A 19,247-nucleotide genomic window follows, 5' to 3' on the forward strand; every position below is an offset into this window, starting at 1 on the left:
GGTGGGCCACTGGTAGGTTCTTACACCCAATCTAACAAGAGGGCTCGTGTAGCCAGTCCTCCTGATTCAGGTAGTCGTAACAGAACGCATGCTGCTTCACCGAATGTGTTTCTTGTAATTAAAATAAAAGATGGGAGTTTCGCAAAAGTTTCACCATTTTATATCCAGAAGGGCTTAGAAGGTATTGCTGGCACTCTAAAATCTGTAAAGCGCTTGCAAAATGGCACCTTGTTGGTTGAAACATCTAGCTTCCAGCAAGCCCAGAACCTTCAGAAGGCCAATTTCTTGGGGCGTTTGCGATAGAGACTGAATTTCACAACACCTTGAACTACAGCAAGGGTGTTGTGACTTGCAGAGATCTCGTTGACATTCCCCAAGACGAACTGAAGGCTGAATGGTCCCGGGAAGGAATTGTCAATGTGCAACACGTTATGAAACGGGTGGATGGTACTCTTGTAAAGACTGACTCGTTTATCCTTACATTTAGCACCACCAAATTGCCAGAGCATGTGAAGGCCGGTTTCCTCCGTCTCAGTGTACGGCCTTATTACCACAACCCCATGCGGTGTTTTAAATGCCAACACTTTGGACACACTACTCTCGGCTGTAGAGGGGAAGCCACTTGCGGGAATTGTGGTAAAGCCGCCCATGAGGGAGTTGGTTGCTCCTCTCCTCCCAAGTGTGTCAACTGCTCTGGGGATCACCCTGTGTGGAGTAGGGACTGCAGAGTTTTCCTTGAGGAACGGAAGATCCAGGAACTTAAAACTACAAAACGCCTCTCGTATGGTGAGGTGAAGAAACTTTACAAGTCCATGCAGCTGCCCACGTTCGCTGCTTCCTTTTCTTCCGTTCTCAAATAGCCAGTGTTGAAAACGGATGCCACTACACAAACAGAGGTTGCTACTATCAGCACTAGCACCTGCGTTTGTCAATGTACGTGTGCTGCTGCCGTTCCTGTGAATTATACTGCTGAAAGATGACATCACCGTCAGGGAAGACATCAAGCATGAAGAGATACAGATGGTTCGCAGCTATCAGCGTGTCTTCGATTACTACCACAGGTCCCGTGCAAGCGCAGGAGAATGTCTCCCATAGCATGATACTGCTCCCACCAGCCTGCATCCCTAGCGTGCTGCATGTTTTTAGCCGCCTTTCACCTCGATGACGGCATTTGTGGAGACGAACATCAACCTAGTGTAGCAAAAATGCGATTTACCCAAAGAACTGACACATTTTTATTGATCGACGATCGAATACCAATGGTCCCGTGCCCACTGCAATCATAATTGATGACGTCATTATGTCAACATGTGAACACATAGGGGTCGTCTGCTGCAGAGTTCAATGTTCAGCAATGTACTATGAACGGCGTGCTCTGAAACACTTGTACTTTTTCGGGAGATGTGCCACAGATCACCATCCGCCCTCCTATACAGAGCAGACAAGCCTCCGATCTCCTTTCCATAGCATATGAACATTTGACAAGCTTCGCTGTTTTTGAAATGCTCCTTCATAGGCTCTGTGTAATAATAATCTGCCCTTTGCCAAAGTTGCTTATCTCAGTGGATTTCCTCAAATGCAGCTCATATCTTCACTGGGGTGATATCTCGCCCTTGTTGGCTGTGCTTACATATGTCTGTTACTGCATCCTTCGCACAACACAGGCAAACTAGGCATGGCCAACAGCGGAAACAACGTTGAAGGAATGGTGGGTATGGCTAACCAGACTGATTACGACATGTCAATCAAGAGAGATCTGTAAGATACCTCTACACTGGAAGGCTGGACAGATTTATGTCTCCCTATTTGAAATTTCATTTAATTGAATAACTTTGGCTTACAACAAAATGGAATTACTTTGGCTTTCAATTGTATGAACACTTATTAGTGCCTAAAACTGAAAAACTAGATGCTTTTGTTAACTTTGAAATTTCATGCACTACAACTCTGATAACTTGACATTTTTCATTTGGAGTAACTTCTTTTTGAGTTACAGGTGTTGGAGCCGACATTTTGGCCAAGTTGGTAAATATGAACCAGCTTTCACAACTGATTGCAGCCAAACAGCTGCACCAATTCTGACTTTTAAGTAGATCGTTTGATGTAAGATTTAATTCTCTTTCGTTTTGGTAATGGTAAAATTTTCAGTAGCATGCAAAGTTTCTGAGTAATAGGTGAAAATCTGAAAAAAAGCCAACATTTCGTGGTTTTTGGCTTCAGAAAGTCAACCCTAGTGTTTTGGAAGTTGAAAACATGGATTCAACATACTCCCACAGGGTGTATACGACCCGGGAGATCCGGGAAGAACCCGGGAATTTTTTCTTCTGGGAGAAAACTGGCAAAAACCCAGGAATTTTACATTGTTTTAGTTCTCAGTTAAATTTTTGTAACTTTTACTGATAAGAACCAATACTCTAACGAAGAATAGAGCTGTATATCCCTACTGCAGAATAATACTGCAGCAATAAAACACGAATGAGAGAAAGGAGGGGGGGGGGGGGGGGGGGGAAGAACGAATATAAAACTAAAGTTGCAAAGGAAATGCACCATGTACAACAACAAAACACAGTCCTCGTACAAGGGTGTGCCAACAGCAAGTTGTGTCAAAGGATTTAGGAAGACTATGCAATTTTTCATAACAACAAATTGCCTCTGATGAGCGTGACATCACAACTGTTCCCTTGATTTGTTTAAGCAGTTGCGAGTGAGCTTATGTTAATGTGCAGTTGAGTTGCGTATGAGTAGTACTTTCTCCTGCTTCTGGCTGCAGAAGTGTGACAGTTAGCCGTATAAGCAATAGCAGCAAGCAGTCAGACGCTATCCACAAAAATTTTACTGGTGCGCCTAAGCTGCCAGATTCACGTATGCGCAACAGGCCCGGAACTAGGGGTAGGGAGAGGGGACAAACCCGGTATCTACCCCGGGCGGAAGTTTCTGGGGGGGGTTGGCAAATTCATATTATTTAGGAAAAAAGACCTTGTTTCACAAAGCTCCTAGCATCCAGCACATTTTGGTCTATCGATTACTCATATGATTTTCAACACATCCCTGTTCGTTAAAATTTTAAGTTGATTTCTGAGTGAATCGTAAGTTGATACTTGAATGCGTGCACAGTGTACTTGATGTCTCTGTCAGGGGAATCCCCACCGCATCTAGAAATAAACTATTCTGCAGACAAAAGAGGATGGGGCTATACGAGCTGAGCGAATAGAGCCGAACAGGTAAATGCCAATCACTGTTGATGTGGTTCAATGGGTTTACAAATGATCAGCATTGTTATAATTACTAGCGAATTCTCTAGATTCAGACTACCAGAGTGGAAATGAATGACTGACAGGAACAACAGGCTACAAAGATTATGTATTGTCTTCTCCGAGTATCCAAGGAAATGAAATTTGGACAGAAAATTTTTGGCCAGGCCGCTACACTACTAAGGGCCAGTTATACAGCCCTCAGCTAGCAGCTGCTAAAGCTCTATTCTGGGAGTCGCACGAAAAACGCGTTGTACAAACACTAACTGGAGAATAAATGCGGGATAACTAAACCAGTAATTGTGGCTGGGTTAGTGAAGTTAACCAGAGAATAAGTTTTGACACTGGCAGGAATCGTTACAGAATTAGTGATGACAAGATTGTTTGTTAAAATATGGAAGGAGAAGAAAAGGGGACTCTCACAAATTACGGAAGAATATGACGATTCAAAATGTATATAAAGACTTCGTACTACTACTTTTCGATCTCATGCTTCAGAAGCTAGAGAGTGTGAATATAGTGTGAAACTATTTCCTAACATAAAACTTTTTGCTTGTAGTATGTCTAATAAGCATTTGATATTGGTACTTCGTGAATTATATTATGTTGTGTTATAAAAATGACCATTTATGCCAAAACAGTCTTGTTTATTTGGTGTGTGAAACAATTGCTGCGATATTAGCCAGGCCTATTTCGTTTTATCTAGCAGACAGTGCCACGTACATGTAATCAGATTGAGAAACCACACCAGTCTTGGGTACTATTTGTATTAACAGAGTTTCTAGTATTAGACAACGACATTTCGTTTTTCCATGTAGCAAAATGTTGACGTACTTTGATGAGGTAATAGATTCTTTCCCAGAAATGAAAGTACGCCGTATAAAGCTGTGGCAAGATTAGAGAGGAAAAAAAATGCTAGGACTTAAGAATTGAAGAAATGTGTACTGTCTTGCTTGTATCTTGTTTTTACTCGTTTTATGTATCCTCTATTTAATTTTATGTCACAAAACACCAGGTTGTTAGCTAACAGGCAGCAAAGACTGCAAATTTTGTGAAGAGTTCTTGTTCTTCCGGTTACAAATAATACAATCCAGTATTAATTGCGAGATTTTTTTTTTTAAGAGGGGCAGGATGTCAAACCGGCCGACTGGGAGCAGAAGAGGCACCACAGGTCATTTAAATTTCCACTTGCCTGAATATAGTTTGATGGCCCATTTATAAAATTTTGCACGTTTGAATTCCACAGAGCGAAATACAGACGTGTGCGATGGAAGAACGCTGTGTGAAGAGGCGTGGCACTGCACTTCGGCACACTTAAGACCAAATAACATGTATTACGTTGTCTCGAACATATACGTTTTGTGTATCAGACTCTTCAGAAAGATGTGAGCTACAAAATAAAGATATTTTTGAAAAGTCGATTTTTTAAATTTTTGGCTTCCTTCCTCAAACGCTCAAGGGAGGGGAGTGCCACTATCTAATATTACCGCAGTTCGAAAATATTGTAGATATGGACCTGATGCACAGAGCAATCTGAGTTGTAGTGGGGAGGTGGTAGTCTCCACATGACCCATGTTTACGTTAAGTGATTTTGCTGTTTCCTCTTCGTTTATTGCTCTCAGATCAAATGAAAACAAAACAGATTTCTGTGGGCGGGAGCTATCAAGTGAATTAAAATAATTCACATAATTACGGAAGGGTAAAATATGTTATTAGTTTCAGATCATATTTGTTTCCACCTCTCAGACAGTCAAGTGTTAATCACCTTGCAGAACAGTGAAGTTATTTTTGTCGGTTTGTTAAAGAAATTTGACTTTTATTAATCTTTCCTGCTGAGGCAGTCAATTTATTTGAAACGAAGTGTTTAATTCAGCACTGTTGGCTAGTTCAACTGTTCGCTGCATTTCAAGTTCACCTTTTCATCTTCTAGCACGTATGACGTTGTGCCATAATAAAGAACCAAACATGAGATAATACAGTACTGGTACTCCAAGAAAATTTACATCTGAATCTGGACATACGAATGTGCGCTTTAACCCAAATTATGCATTTTAGTATGGTTCACAAAATTCCCATCTCTTGTTTATTTTATGACATAATGTAAGATGTTTTAATGTTTTATACGTACGAATGTACGGACTTCCTGTGTCATCATAGTTGCACAAGCGCGGCGACGCCTGTTATCTGGCACTCTGTCAACTGCTGAAACGAATCTATTTCTAACAGGTCGCAGGAAAATGTTCCGAGTAGTTGTTTGAAGAGTGTTACTTTCAAAGTAAATTTCCTATTTTGCAAGATGAACTCTGTGCTCAAATGTCCGATGAATTTCTAAATTCACAGAGCGTTTGACTCTCATTCAAAAATCAGATTTTTGAGGATGACCATTTAGAATGTTTTCGAGCCCAAAAGATCAGACAATTATGTCGCCGTTAAAAATTTTACTGGCACATTTGTGTGATCCATCTTAAGGTGTAGCTCGCACAAAAAAGATTTTTATGTGCGACAGCATAGCTTCTCTTGCAGCTTATTAATGTTAGAGACCAATATTATACGTGAAAGCTTTTCTTTTCTTGTAGCAACACTATGTATGTTAATTTAAACCGTTACTTTTTCCTATTTGTGTGTTCGCGATTCTTAACAGTGATGTTGCTATTGGCTGACTACATCACATGTCCTGTGCTCTGAATATCCGCTGTCATCGACTGGCAAGATCGCTTGACATGAGCTACGACTGGCTTACAAAAGCGCATCGCAATGTCCATTTCAATACTTCGGAAAATAACATGCTGTGTTTCGTGGAGTTCGAATTTATACTTTCGTAATACGAAAATATGCAGTGTACATGATGGTGCGCATCAGACATCTTTCCAAAACGTATTTTTCCCCTGAGTTTTGTTTTTTAAAGTGCCAGGAAATTCTACACCGGTGTATAAAACCACTACCATTGAAAGGACTGATAAGTTTAACAGTTTTGAGGAAAAGTATACTGTTACTTAACACGGAAAAAATGTATTTTCATCTGGGAGAAAGTGTATTTTTAACCAGGGAATTTTTTTTTTCCTCGTCCACGTATACACCCTGTCCCAACTGTACATACGAGAAAAAAAAATCTTCTACCTCGTTTTTTGCAAGCAAAAAGTACCCCGTTACTAGAGTATTACACAGCAGTGGGCAAATAACTTTAAACTAAGCCTGCTGAATATCTTTTAATCTTTTGAGGTAAAAAATTACTAATTCTCTATAAGATTTCAAGCAAATACACAAAACGAGATTGCTATTAAGGCAGTAGGAAAACTTTTGGTAAAAATTACTAGTTATAATATCTGCTACAGTAACTAAATTCCAAACATTAATTTACTACGAAATTATATTGTGCACAGGACAAAGGTAACTTTCGAAAATTCTCTAAAATACATGTTTATTCTCGTTGATATGCAATGAAATTTGGGGTGATCTATTCTTTGGCAGTAACAGTGATTCAGTGATTCACAAATGCTGATTTGCATCTAAATAAGTTATCCAAAATACATGCATCGTTAACTTGCAAAGATAATAAGCATTCAAAAATTCTTAAAAATCTGTTTCTCAAGTAATAATACAATGAAGTTAAAGAATGATCTCTTTGAATGAGGATAGGACTATTGTTCACAAAAATTTTAGATGAGCACAAATAAGTTTAAGTCTTCAGTTAATGATAACAGCATGAGTTTATTGCAGCATGCACAAATGTTCAAAATTTCACAGTACATCACAATACAAAAAGGAATTTGATACAATCAATTAAAGGTGATGCAGAAGCGACAGAAGCAGTAAAATATGTGAATCTTACAAACATTTCCTTGACATTAAGGAACATTTCGGAAGTTGACTGTTATGTGTAAAAAAACGTGTGAAGTGCATGGATTTTTTTTACTTACTTGTTTCTGTGTCAACTCTTACACTGCAGCACAAGTTTATCTCAGTCAAAATCATGAAAATGTACAGTACCAACAAAGCAAGATTTCTGCCTGTTGCAGCTAACAGTGCACATCAATTTGTAATATATGTAAGATTTAAGGAAATACCAGAAGAGCCCATGTTTTGACGAAGACAGCTGTATAAATTCAGAACTTGGCCGTAAAGTACATATTGTTTTCCCACATATGTTTCTCTTTATTTTCGTTTAAATTAGGACACAGTTTTTCGTTGGCCTTCAGAACAAGCTCTGTACAGTGAATACTTTGCTCAGATATTATTGATTTGTGGGTTAGAAACAGTAATGAAGGTCGAACCAGCCAAAATGAATAGGAGATTCTTTCATATCCCCCCCCCCCCCCCCCACACACACACACACACACACACACACACACACACACACAAGCCTTCAGAAAAAATTGTTATGGTAAAAATAAACAGCATTCCATACCACAAAAATGTAAGACCGCAATATTGTGTTCATATGAACAAACAAGTTTGAGTACAGGTGTATTTGGAAAGAGTGATGATGAACAAATAATCTATAGGAAACACCCAACTTTGGGAACATGCAGTCAAAACCCTCTGTCAGAGAGTTTGTAATCTGAGAAATATAATGAATCAAGGACTTTCGCTCAATACGGTTAGCTGGCAGTCATTTATAGAACTACACCTGACTTGGTGTACCAACAAGCCATGATGGTGATAAGCACACGAATACCTACTCTCAATCCACAGTAAAGCTCACCTTATCCTTCGTATAGCAATTATTTACATTAATATTTTAATTCAAATTTCAGTACACTGTGTAATAATTACGAAGGATTTAGAAATTCATGACAAGCAAGTAGTTTTAGTTTTTTGTTCTTGTTCTTGTGTAAGCAGCAGAGACCAGAACACTATCTAAAACTTTCAGGGCAATGCAGGAAACAGAAATTTATCTACCCTACACACCATGTAGGATCGGAGCTTTATACTAGCAAGCTTCCACTTAGATTATCATACTTTCTCCAGAAACAAGTGTTATGATTCCAGGCACTCCTTATATTCCCATCAAATGACTGTTTACTACAGTCAGCAACCATTAGCTATCAGTGATTGTCTTCATCATCCACTTATTTGACTACTGGTTATTAATAAAGTAGCTCCTGTAGTTGCATTTATTATCAAATGGTGTGACCGTTCATTATTACATACATCCTGAGCAGAAATGTTTGCTGACACATTATTTTCAAAGGGTTGTACACTGAATTTGGTAATTCCTCTATTATTTGTCCAATCAGTGAAGTAAATAGTGTAGATTTACTTATAACTTCTGTAGTTGTGAAAGCTGTACTATAACTTTACCGTCTAGGTTCCATATTTTTAAATGAGTACTTGTTCCTAGGTTTTAAGAAATATTGAGGGCCAAGGCAAAATTATTTGCACAAGTTACGGATGTGTGAAATATACTTTACCAGTTCACTGCTGATTGAAACTCCTGAGAATAAAAAAAAATTCTTCATATATTACACCTAGTCTTTCAGTTCACTTGTTTCTATTGTCAGATAATCTGACAACTGTTTCCATTGTTAAATTTGGAAGTAAACTATGTAATTATTGACAGTGTTGATGTTTGTTGTAGGTTGGGCATGCAACATTGGGCCTTTACCAGAAATTAACAGCTTCACCACAGTATGCTGAAGATTTGATTAATTGGGAAGATAACGGGTAATGTCATTTGGCGTGTTCATAAGTGGTATTAGTTTATGTCATTATACTTGTAATACTTGACAGTCAAGTAGTTGTTGCATTTTGGTACTATTTCATTTTATTGACAAATGGTAATCAGCCAGGCTATATATAATTTATTAAAAACTATCAATGTTTATTTTGAATTGGAAGTGATGTATCTATTTATTTATTTATTTATTCATTTTCAAATTAATAGAATAACATACGTTTCAGTTGTGATAATGATTTGTTCAATCCATGCCAGTTTCGGGACGTTAAAATTCAATCTTCAGAAGAACAAAAAAAAATTTGTATGCGGTCATGCATAACATACAGTCAGGCCAGTCAGTGCAAAGGCTTCAAGTCACTGCATCTTAGGTGGAAACTGCCCACTGTCTGGCAGCTGCGCATGCTATGGACACCAACAAGGACTCTTGTCCTTGCTGGTGTCAATAGCATGCGGCTGCCCAGTGGTAGACAGTTTGTGCCTAAGCTGCAGCGACATGGAACCTTTGCACTGACAGGTCCGGGCTGTATGTTATGCGTGAACAAATACAATAATCTTTTATATACCTGAAAATGAGATTTAACACCCCAAGACTGGCCACAGATGAATAAATCATCATCACAACTGAAGCAAATTATATTCTATTCATCATACCTCTCAGTCATTGATGTCATACAAATCAATTTTTTTCCCTAATTGTTCTCTTTTTTTTATATAATTCATCGCTGTGCACCCACCCACATGCCTGTCTCCCAATTAGGAGTCTTGCAGTTACATTTAACTATCTAACAGTAGCAAAGTAAATTAAAATTGGGGAACTGCGTACTACCTATTTTTAAAAAACATGTCAACGCAGGAGAGACTTAGGAAAGTCTAAATCAGTATGTTCAGACTGACATCTAGTCCCAGAAAATTAGATTTATTGAGTAGCATGGAGAGCTGCATCAAACCAGTCTCTGGACTGAAGACCACAAAAACAACAACATGTTGAAACCAGTGAAGACACATTATGTCGATGTTGTCACCCTACCCACATGTGTGGTGCTTCTTTTTCTCTCTGTCATATTACCACCTGTAGCTGTTCTTCACTAACTAATTGTCTGTTGTGTATGAATTTGTGTTATTGTTAATATTCCCACACTATCCTGAATTTTGAGTAGCTATTGCTGTTTGTGTTGTTGCCCCTTATGCTTTCCATAGTCAATAGAAGTTGTTTATCATCCTCTTTTCATCTTTTCTTGTCATCTAACTCTGCTAAGCTGCAAGTCTGCATCAAGTGGTAGTCTCAACTCATTCAGTACTTCTGCTACTTGTGCATGTGGTCATGTCAGTAAACACTGCTAAATAGAGTACAGTTTCACTAAGACTTTATTGTATTTGGAAGTTGGTGTAAAGTTTTAATTATCACTCGAAACAAAATCAAGCTGCCGCCATGAAGCTTGGTGATGCTGTTAGATCTTCTCAACATTTTCACCCTACAGTGCAACACATTTTTCCCAGTGATAGATGACTTGGCAGTGACCTTGGCTGTATAAATCTGCATTTTGACTCATCAGAAAATGGTCTGCCTTGAAACTCACCTCATCATTAATCTGCAAGTACCACTGAAAGATAACATAGTATTAATGAGTTTATGTATGGTTCCCATCAGTTTCATTACATGGTTTTTGTTAAAAGTGTGTGTGTGTGTGTGTGTGTGTGTGTGTTGTGTGTGTGTGTGTGTGTGTGAGAGAGAGAGAGAGAGAGAGAGAGAGAGAGAGAAGACACTTGTGCTCAAGGCAAACATAGATTAATACGGCAATTGAGCTACCCATCTCATAAGCTGCCATTCTACTTTAAATAATTTTAAATATTGATATGTCTGTCATGATTTTTTTCCTTGTATTTAATAGATTGGTAGATATTGTCACCCATTTGTTTCACTTCTTATCTGAATTGTTCTCAGAATTCTGAACCTCATAATGCACATCGTGGAAGACTTTCCCAAAGGATGGTGTGAGGGTATTCCGGTTCTTTATTCTTGCCTCCATCACTAAGCATAGGGTCAAACTTTCTACACTGGTACCTTTGTGTTTGAAGGCTGATGTTTCTCTAGTATCCCCTCAGATGTTTTGTTCCTCTGCATATTATTCTAGCAGAATCTGCATTTTTTATGTCCTACTGATCATTCACTTAGTGTCTCATTTATCTGCTCCTGTCTTCATTAGTGGTATTATGGCAACATGATGCTAGAAAGCTGGTGATAGATCTTCTGTTTCGTAGATTTTGATAATTATAGAGATATTTTATGTACCATTGCTGATTTTTCGTAACTAAAATCCTTCAATCCCCGATAGTGTGGGGCCAATTTAGATTTCATTTCTCTTTTGTGAAAAGGTTTTTCAGAGATCATTACCAGTTACAGTAGTTTCAGAAGAACATTTTTTCATTTTTTAAACAGTAACACATCATTAACACTTAGTATGGCATTAAAATCTGTTCTGTAAGCTTTCCATTGCATTCTTTTGTCAGTAAGATATAATATTTTATCTAATATCTGTAGATTCCACATCTCTGCCTTTCGCGCTCCTGTGATTGGATAAGTTGATATGTTATTTTCTTCATTATTGGATCCTTCCTCTCCTCTTTTTACATAATCACACTCATATTTTTTCCTTAAATCAGTGATTATTATATCAAGCAATGGAAACTCCACATTTGAATACCAACAATGTAGGAAAAGATATATTGCTACTTACCGTAAAGAAGACGCATTAAGTTGCAGATCGGCACCATTAAAAGATGCACAAAGCTGTCATCCACAGCCTTCAACAGCAAAATAGAAACACGTAATTCATACATGTAAGCATTCACACCTCACATGCTCTTGACAGCCATTCTGGCAGCTCGGGTCAGAATGCATTTATCACATGGGATGCAAGCAGCAATCTGGAGGGGGCGGGGAAGAGAATGGGATAGTAGTGTATGGGGTGGGTGGAGGGGGGAAGTGCAAGAGTGGGACACTTTTTGGCAGTGTGGTGTGTGCAGGGACTAGAATGGCAACAGGTGCAGCATCCAGAGGTTGTGGGGTGGGACGGGGGGGGGGGGGGGGGAGGGGGGGGGGACAAAAAAGGGAGAGAAGTGGGGAAAGATGGACAGGTGAATTGGCAGAGAGTGACATATAAAAAGAGAGAGCGAGAGAGATGACAATGTGACAATGGAGAGGAGATGATAGGACAGAGGGTGGAAATTGTTGGGTGAAGGGTGTGCGGACAGCATGTTACCATACTGGATAATTACAGAAGTGGAAAATGCATAGTAAAGATAGCTCCCATCTGCACAGTTCAGAAAAGCCGGAGCTGGAAGGGAGGATCCTCATGGCTTGAGTAGTAAGGAAGCTACTGAAATCAAGTATGTTATGTTCAGCTGTGTGGTGTGCCACAGGGTGGTCTACTTTGCTCTTTTCCATAGTTCGACAGTGGCCGTTAATTCTGTTGGACAGCTGGTTGGTAGTCATACCGATATAAACAGCTGTGCAGTATTGCAGCAGAGCTGGTAAATGTTATGGCTGCTTTCACAGGCGATCTGACTCCTAATGGGGTAGAATAAAACTGTCATAATGCAGGAACTGTTGATGGTTGGTGGGTTTAATGTGGACACAGGTGTAGACGGAGCCATCTGAGATAGAAAGTGGTCAACATCTAGTAAGGTGGCAAGCTGAGTTGAGGAGGACCAGGCGAAGTGGATGGGAGAGGTGGTGTTGAGGTTGTAAAGGAATTAAAATAGGGTGTCTTGGTCCTGAGTCCAGATGATGAAAATCATCAATGAACCTGAACCAGACCAGGACCCTTGCCACAAGGCTCATGTCCCTGTGGAAGATCCAGGTGCAAGACTTGTCCAATCCACCCACCCAACACTTCCTATTGTAGTCCTGGCATAGGTTCATCCTACCCCATCAGGAATCAGGCCACCTGTGAAAGCAGCCATAACATTTACCAGCTCTGCTGCAATCATTGCACAGCTGTTTATATTGGTATGACTGTATGGCTACCAACCAGCTGTCCACCAGAAGTAACGGCCACTGCGAAACTATGGCCAAGAGCAAAGTAGACCATCCTGTGGCACATCACACAGCTGAACATGACACACGTGATTTCAGTGGCTGCCTCACTACTCATGCCATGTGGATCCACCCTTCCACTTCTGGCTTTTCTGAACTGCACAGGTGGGAGTTATCTTTACAATATATTCTCCACTCCTGTAATTATCCAGCTCAACCTTTGGTAACATACCATCCACACACCCTTCACCCAACAGTTTCCACCCTATCTGTCCTATCATCTTTCCATTCTTGTCTCCCAATCTCTTTGTTGGTTGCTCTCTGCCAATACACCCACCTGTCTTTCCCCGCTCCTCTCCTTTTTTGCTTCATTTATCTCCACCACCTTGTCCCACAACCTTCTGACGCTGCACCTGTTGTCATTCTAGTTCCTGCGCACTCAATCAGACAGCGTTCCTCTCTCTCTCTCCCTCCACCTGTACACTACTATCCCTTTCCCACCCCCTCCAGATTGCCGCTTCCATCCCAAATGACAGTTGCATTCTGGCCCGAATTGCCAGTCATGTGTGCATGAGGTTTGCTTGCTTGTGTATATGAATGGTGTGTGTTTCTCTTTTGCTGATAAAGGCTATGGCTTTTAAGTGTGTCTGTTCACAACTTAAACGTGCCTTCTTCGTGTGAAGTAGCAATGTATCTTTTCCTACATAGTTGATTATTATGTTAGATATTTTATTTCTGTTAACCTCTTACAGCATTTTACCAGGTATCAAACTCATGCAGATAGCTATTATTATTATTATTATTATTATTATTATTATTATTATTATTATTAGTAGTAGTAGTAGTAGTAGTAGTAGTAGTAGTAGTAGTATACTTTTTCCAGTTTCCCTTGACACATTTATTTCTGTAATACTACTAGAGAGTTCTTTTATGTTTATTAAATGGAAAAAAAAGTTAAAGATTGAAGACACATTCAGTATTTCAGTACAATTCATGACATGGATTATTTCTTAAAATAGTTTAACTTGAGTTAAAGTGGTTGAAGCTTAAATGTTTCCTTTATTCAAGCTCAGGAAGGTGAGGTACCTGCATATTAGTTAATGAATGCTATACAAATAACACAACTTACACACAGTTTAGTTCTATGACTGGTTGCACCCTCAGGTGCAAGTGTTACCAGATGATCATTGCCCTGGGGACAGCATGTTAGGCACTTAAAAGTACTGCCCATTTTCACAGTCAAACACAAAGTAGTGTGGAATCATAATTGTATTGTAACATTGTCAGATGTAATTATTTATTGTAGAAGATAAAGGCTAAAAATTGAGAACTTATCAGATTACTTTGTTTTTATTAACCCTTTTGGTTTCTTCTCTCTTCCTCATTCCAAAAATATATAGGAGTTTGCTTTGCATAACACACACTCTCTTACATCCAAGTTGTGTAGTGTTAAACTACTTTGGCTTTGACTGTAGTAGTGAATGGTACTTCCACTCGCCTACTAAGGTAATGATTATCTGATGGTGCTAGTGTGTGACAGACGAAACTGGTTGTAAAATCTAACTTTGTGCGACTTAAGCTTGTTATACCTGTACGCTATTTACAATGGTTATTGTGTCCCTGGCAGGCCAAGTCTATGTCTGCTAAGACAACTGATGCTTCATGCACTTAATATTGGTGTGTTTTTAAAATTGTGTTTAAGTACTTTGCAGGTGAAGCTTACTCCAATGCGATGAGAAGCTCTTCACACTTAATACTAGTTGTCTGCAGATTTTCTTTTAAGCATAGTTCTATAAATAGTCTTTCTGTTACACGCTTACAGTGTTATATCAGTCTCTGTTTTATTTTTCTATTTCTTATTTTTTTTTTTTTTTCCCAGTGGAAAAATGGTCGTCCTTAAGGGTCTTAACTACCAACACCTGAAGTTGCTAGAAAAAGAGGCTGAGGTGAATAAACTTCCAGCACACTGTATTACAGATGCTGGTCTTACTGAAGTACAGTCTGGTTCAACAACTGTATTAGCAATTTTTGGCAAAGAAACTCAAGTTAATAATGTTACCGGAGAACTAGCTCTGTTGCAATAGGGGAAAAAATGCTACCATATTGGCGAAAAACACTTCAAACCAGCTTTGTTATTGCAGTGCTTGTGTCCATAGAAATTGTATACATAAATTATGTACTAACAATTTTTTAAAAAAATGAGATCTTTTTCCTCTCTGCTTGTTTTACAGATAGTGTAATACATGCCAAGAAATGCACAACGAAATTGCTTATTGCAGTGAGTAGTTACAATATACTGTAGATTTATTGCAAAACAATTTTTGATTTTGTGTATTTGTTTCAAATTGATTCAGTGACAAGATTTTATATACACTCAAGTGTTTAAAATGTACATTGTTTCTCTTGAACTCTTTGTCAGGTTGCTTCAGTTGATAAGCATTTCAGCATGACCAAATGAAGTATAGGCATAACCTATTACTTGTGCAATATTCATTTTTGATATTGAACTGCCAAATATCATTGTCCATACAGACCTGAGAGAATTTGGTTGAAGTAGCTGTTTAATACTTGTATATAAACTTGTAACTTAATATTTAATCCATAATGTTGGTTCTACAAAGACTATGTTATGTGTTAAGCTCTGTGATTACAAGACAAAGAAATGAAGCACAGGGAGGAAAAACAAAAGCTAAAAGTTAAATGCGAGGACTTCTGTTGCTTCGTTAACTTATTTGTGCTTATAGAGGTAGTTTTCCGTGACTGATGTTGAGTGGTTTGTGTTTGTTACACTATGAATTCAAGAATAAGAAAAACAGATCCTCACTGTTATTTGTATTTGTCTATACTGAATTGTATATGAAAAAGATGCTGCCAAGGTGCTATCAGATAGTGTTGACTGTTAAGTATTTAATGCCAGTAATATAGTAACAGAGTGGTATAAAAGGCAGCACAAGCATATCATGTAGTACTCTGTTGTTAAAGCAAGAAGACATTAGCCATATTTTATGAAACCTGTATCAGTGATGTGAGATAGTCATATTTATGTATAAAAGGTTTTCCCTCATTTAGTGAAGTTAATGGATACTACAGTTTCGATCGTGACATTTGAACAGTTTTATTTTTACAAGGTTTTACTGTTGTTTTATGTTGTTAAGGCAAGTTTTATAAAGCATTAGCATGCTGACTTTGTACCTCAGTAAACTGTTTGCACAGATGTGTAGGAGTTAATTACATTAATTAACAATAAACACCTACTTCTTTAGCAGAATTTTGAGTTTTTATACTCTGTCTCTCCTGTTATGCAAGAATGTAAGTCTTATTAGTGGATTCACAAACATACAGAAAATTGATTAATTTTTCTACTTCGTATCACTGGAAATTTCTGTTGTAGAATGAGAATGACATTCAATAAAAATTAGAATAACACAAAATAAATATGTAGCTTATTGTTCATATCCAGTATAAATCCACACAGAGAATAAATCTGTGCCTATAGTTTTACTCATTTCTTATCTGCTACTTAAAATGATGCGGACTGGAAAGCCAAAAGTTATGCATACGTGTATTGTTTCCTCTGTATAGTTGTGTGATTATTATGTCATTCCATGTCAAGTGGTCCACAGATTCCCACATAACTCTCATGGATTTTGATAAAATTGTATGTGAACATTCACTCATGTTCCCAGTAAACATTGGTAAACTGTAAAAATCATCTATTCTGGTACTTGAAGATGTTGTCATTTGTTTAATCCCATAGCGCAGCTGTCGGAAGTGAGTGCACCCGCTGAGTATTCGGCGACTTTGAGGCGTATCATCTCTGGCTACATTTTCCTCAAAAACGTCTTCGCCATCTTGCACAACGTTTTGCATTCTCTTAATTGAAATAATAAGATTTCATAAGCAGTTTCAATAGGGATAATTTGAGGCACAGTCGGGTGAAAAAATAGAAGCTTGAGAAAAATGTCAAGTTTAGATTTTTATATCTGTGGAAGTAATTGTGGGATAAACTTCAAACTTCGCATGTCATAAATTACTGATACAAGTTCTTTGAATATAAAAGTCCATTCAATTCGAAGTTGACAGTTTTCATAAAAACTCCCTTCCTCCTCCCCAAGCACTTTTAAACGTTTTCAATCTAAAGACCCACCATCTGAACCAAGAAAAGTAGATTTGGTTTTGCAGCACAAGAGTATGTAAGGGTCTAAAAACAATGACAGTGTGTGAAGGTGCTCATATTCTGCAGGTAGTCAAACTAAATCTGACATATTATTATTATGTTCTACAGTTATTTAGTACTCATTGGGGAAGGTAATGAAAAGTGCTTATGAGTAGGAAGGGAGGTTGAGACTGACGAATTCAAAAACTTAAAAAAAAGTTAGTTTAATTTTTTTTATATATTTATTTCCCCCCCCCCCCCCTCCCCCCCCCCCCCCCCCCCGAGACTTGTTCAATTTCTTCTTTGCGAGTGAAAACATATTTAATGCCATTAATGCTCTGTGCAGTAGCAAAACGCATACCTAGCCAGCTGAATCTGCCTATTACTTTGCTGTTGCAAGCATGTTCTCATTGCTAATCGCTTTGCTTTACCTCCACTTCCATCGCAAAGTGACTTTGCATGACTTTTAACCCAAAAAAATTAAATAAATAAATACATTCTGCCAACATTCAGAAGTTTCTTTTGTGACAGCACAAAAATGAGAAAATTTTTGTATTGTGTACTGCAGACATCACTGAAACAAGGGGTGTGGGATACCTGATCAAAGTGTGTTTTTACATACGTAATCAACTTCTTAGTGAAAACATGCACAGTACTTGTCATGTCGCAGACAGTCACTGACAATGCAAAAATTCATTGACTCTATCTTCTGATTTCAGAGAAAATAAACAACAAATGGATGGATTGTTGCTTGACTGATTTTCTCATTGCTAACCTTGTATTGAGTCATGAATAGTGAATGAGTAATTTTCAGCCAAATCCATTAGGATAATAAGCTTGTGTTCTTTTAAGATGTCACATTGATGTTTGACGATGATAGGCTCAAAAATTTTGTTGCTACTTCTTCAGTAAATTCATCTACTGTCCATTGCTTATGCACAATAATTTCCTGTGCATCATGCTCTATGAAATAGCTGGCAACTGCAGATGCCACAGCTTCTGACCCAGTAAATTTTTTACAGCTATGTAGCATGCATTCTTTAGATTCCTGCTGCAAAAGTTTTCCACATTGTTTACTTTTACTGACTTTTTCAGTTTGCCGATTTACAATTATAGCATTTACTGTTTGATTTTCAATAACATGATGTGCCATTTGAATTTTTTGCTTCACATACTGATCCTTTTCTCTGGTGTTTACTATTTGTTTCATGGGTGAAATACCAATTGATGACAAGCTTGTGTGTAAGTCTTCGCTTGGTGTTAGGTCCTCATCTGACTGTGGTGATGAGGCTGACATAACTTCCTCCAGATATTTATTTAGTGCAGTCTTGCAAGATGGACAGATTTTCTGACTTTGCTGTATATTATGAACAGGCTGCTTCTTCTTCTTCTTCAGGGCACAAGCCTTATCTGCTCTTTAGTATCAGCTTCCTGAATTCCTGTCTTCACATTATTGGTAAAAATGGAACCCTTCTAGGATCACTTTGTTGTCTGTCTGTCTGACTGACTGTTAAAAATCCTTTTTCTCCAAAATGTGTGGCCATATGAAGTTGAAATTTATGTCACTGTGGTCTTGGTCCCTTGGCAGTGTAAAAAATTGAAGCTTCTGTGTCAATTCGGTCAGAAGATATAGCCATTTATGTCACATATTTTGATACTCGCAAACTCAATCATCAAAACCTATAGACTACTTTCCATTGACCTACAATCATGAAATTTGGCAAGATGCCACAGTACAGTTAAATGAAAAATTGTTAATTTATGATGATAGCACACGAAAAAATTATTTCTTTTTCATTTGTTATCGGAAATCGAACTAAAAGTAGAACCTTCGCAAATATCAGGGACTCCTTGTGATAGATACCTTGCCAGTATCAGTGTTGATTATAGGTAAAAATGGTAGAGATTCTTGATTTTTTTTTAACTCTAGCACTGAGTCAGCAACAGAGCTTAATGGTGCAAACTTGATATGTATTGTACAGTGTTGCTTCAGGGCATTGGACTAGCAACACACATTCACATTCTCTAAAATTGGCAAACCATTTTAAGCAGCTGTTCTTGCATAGAAAATTACACGACAATTGGATGCTCCAGCTCCCTGCCCAATTGGGTTCCCTTCTCTGTCCT

The 19,247-nt window shown here is 38.2% G+C and overlaps 1 protein-coding gene across 2 annotated transcripts in view; it reads left to right on the forward strand.

The window, feature by feature from the left end:
• Nucleotides 1-16,399, forward strand: part of LOC126365193 (probable peptidyl-tRNA hydrolase 2) — a 58,400-nt gene extending 42,001 nt beyond the window's left edge. For both annotated transcript variants that reach the window (XM_050008124.1, XM_050008123.1), the window contains 2 exons: nucleotides 8,830-8,915; nucleotides 14,844-16,399. In XM_050008124.1, coding sequence (XP_049864081.1) covers nucleotides 8,830-8,915; nucleotides 14,844-15,048 — 291 coding nt within the window. In that variant the 3' untranslated portion in view covers nucleotides 15,049-16,399. The remainder of the gene's footprint in view (nucleotides 1-8,829; nucleotides 8,916-14,843) is intronic.
• The last annotated feature ends 2,848 nt before the right edge of the window (nucleotides 16,400-19,247 follow it).

Source organism: Schistocerca gregaria, chromosome 1 (assembly GCF_023897955.1).
Source record: "Schistocerca gregaria isolate iqSchGreg1 chromosome 1, iqSchGreg1.2, whole genome shotgun sequence".
NCBI lineage: Eukaryota > Metazoa > Arthropoda > Insecta > Orthoptera > Acrididae > Schistocerca > Schistocerca gregaria.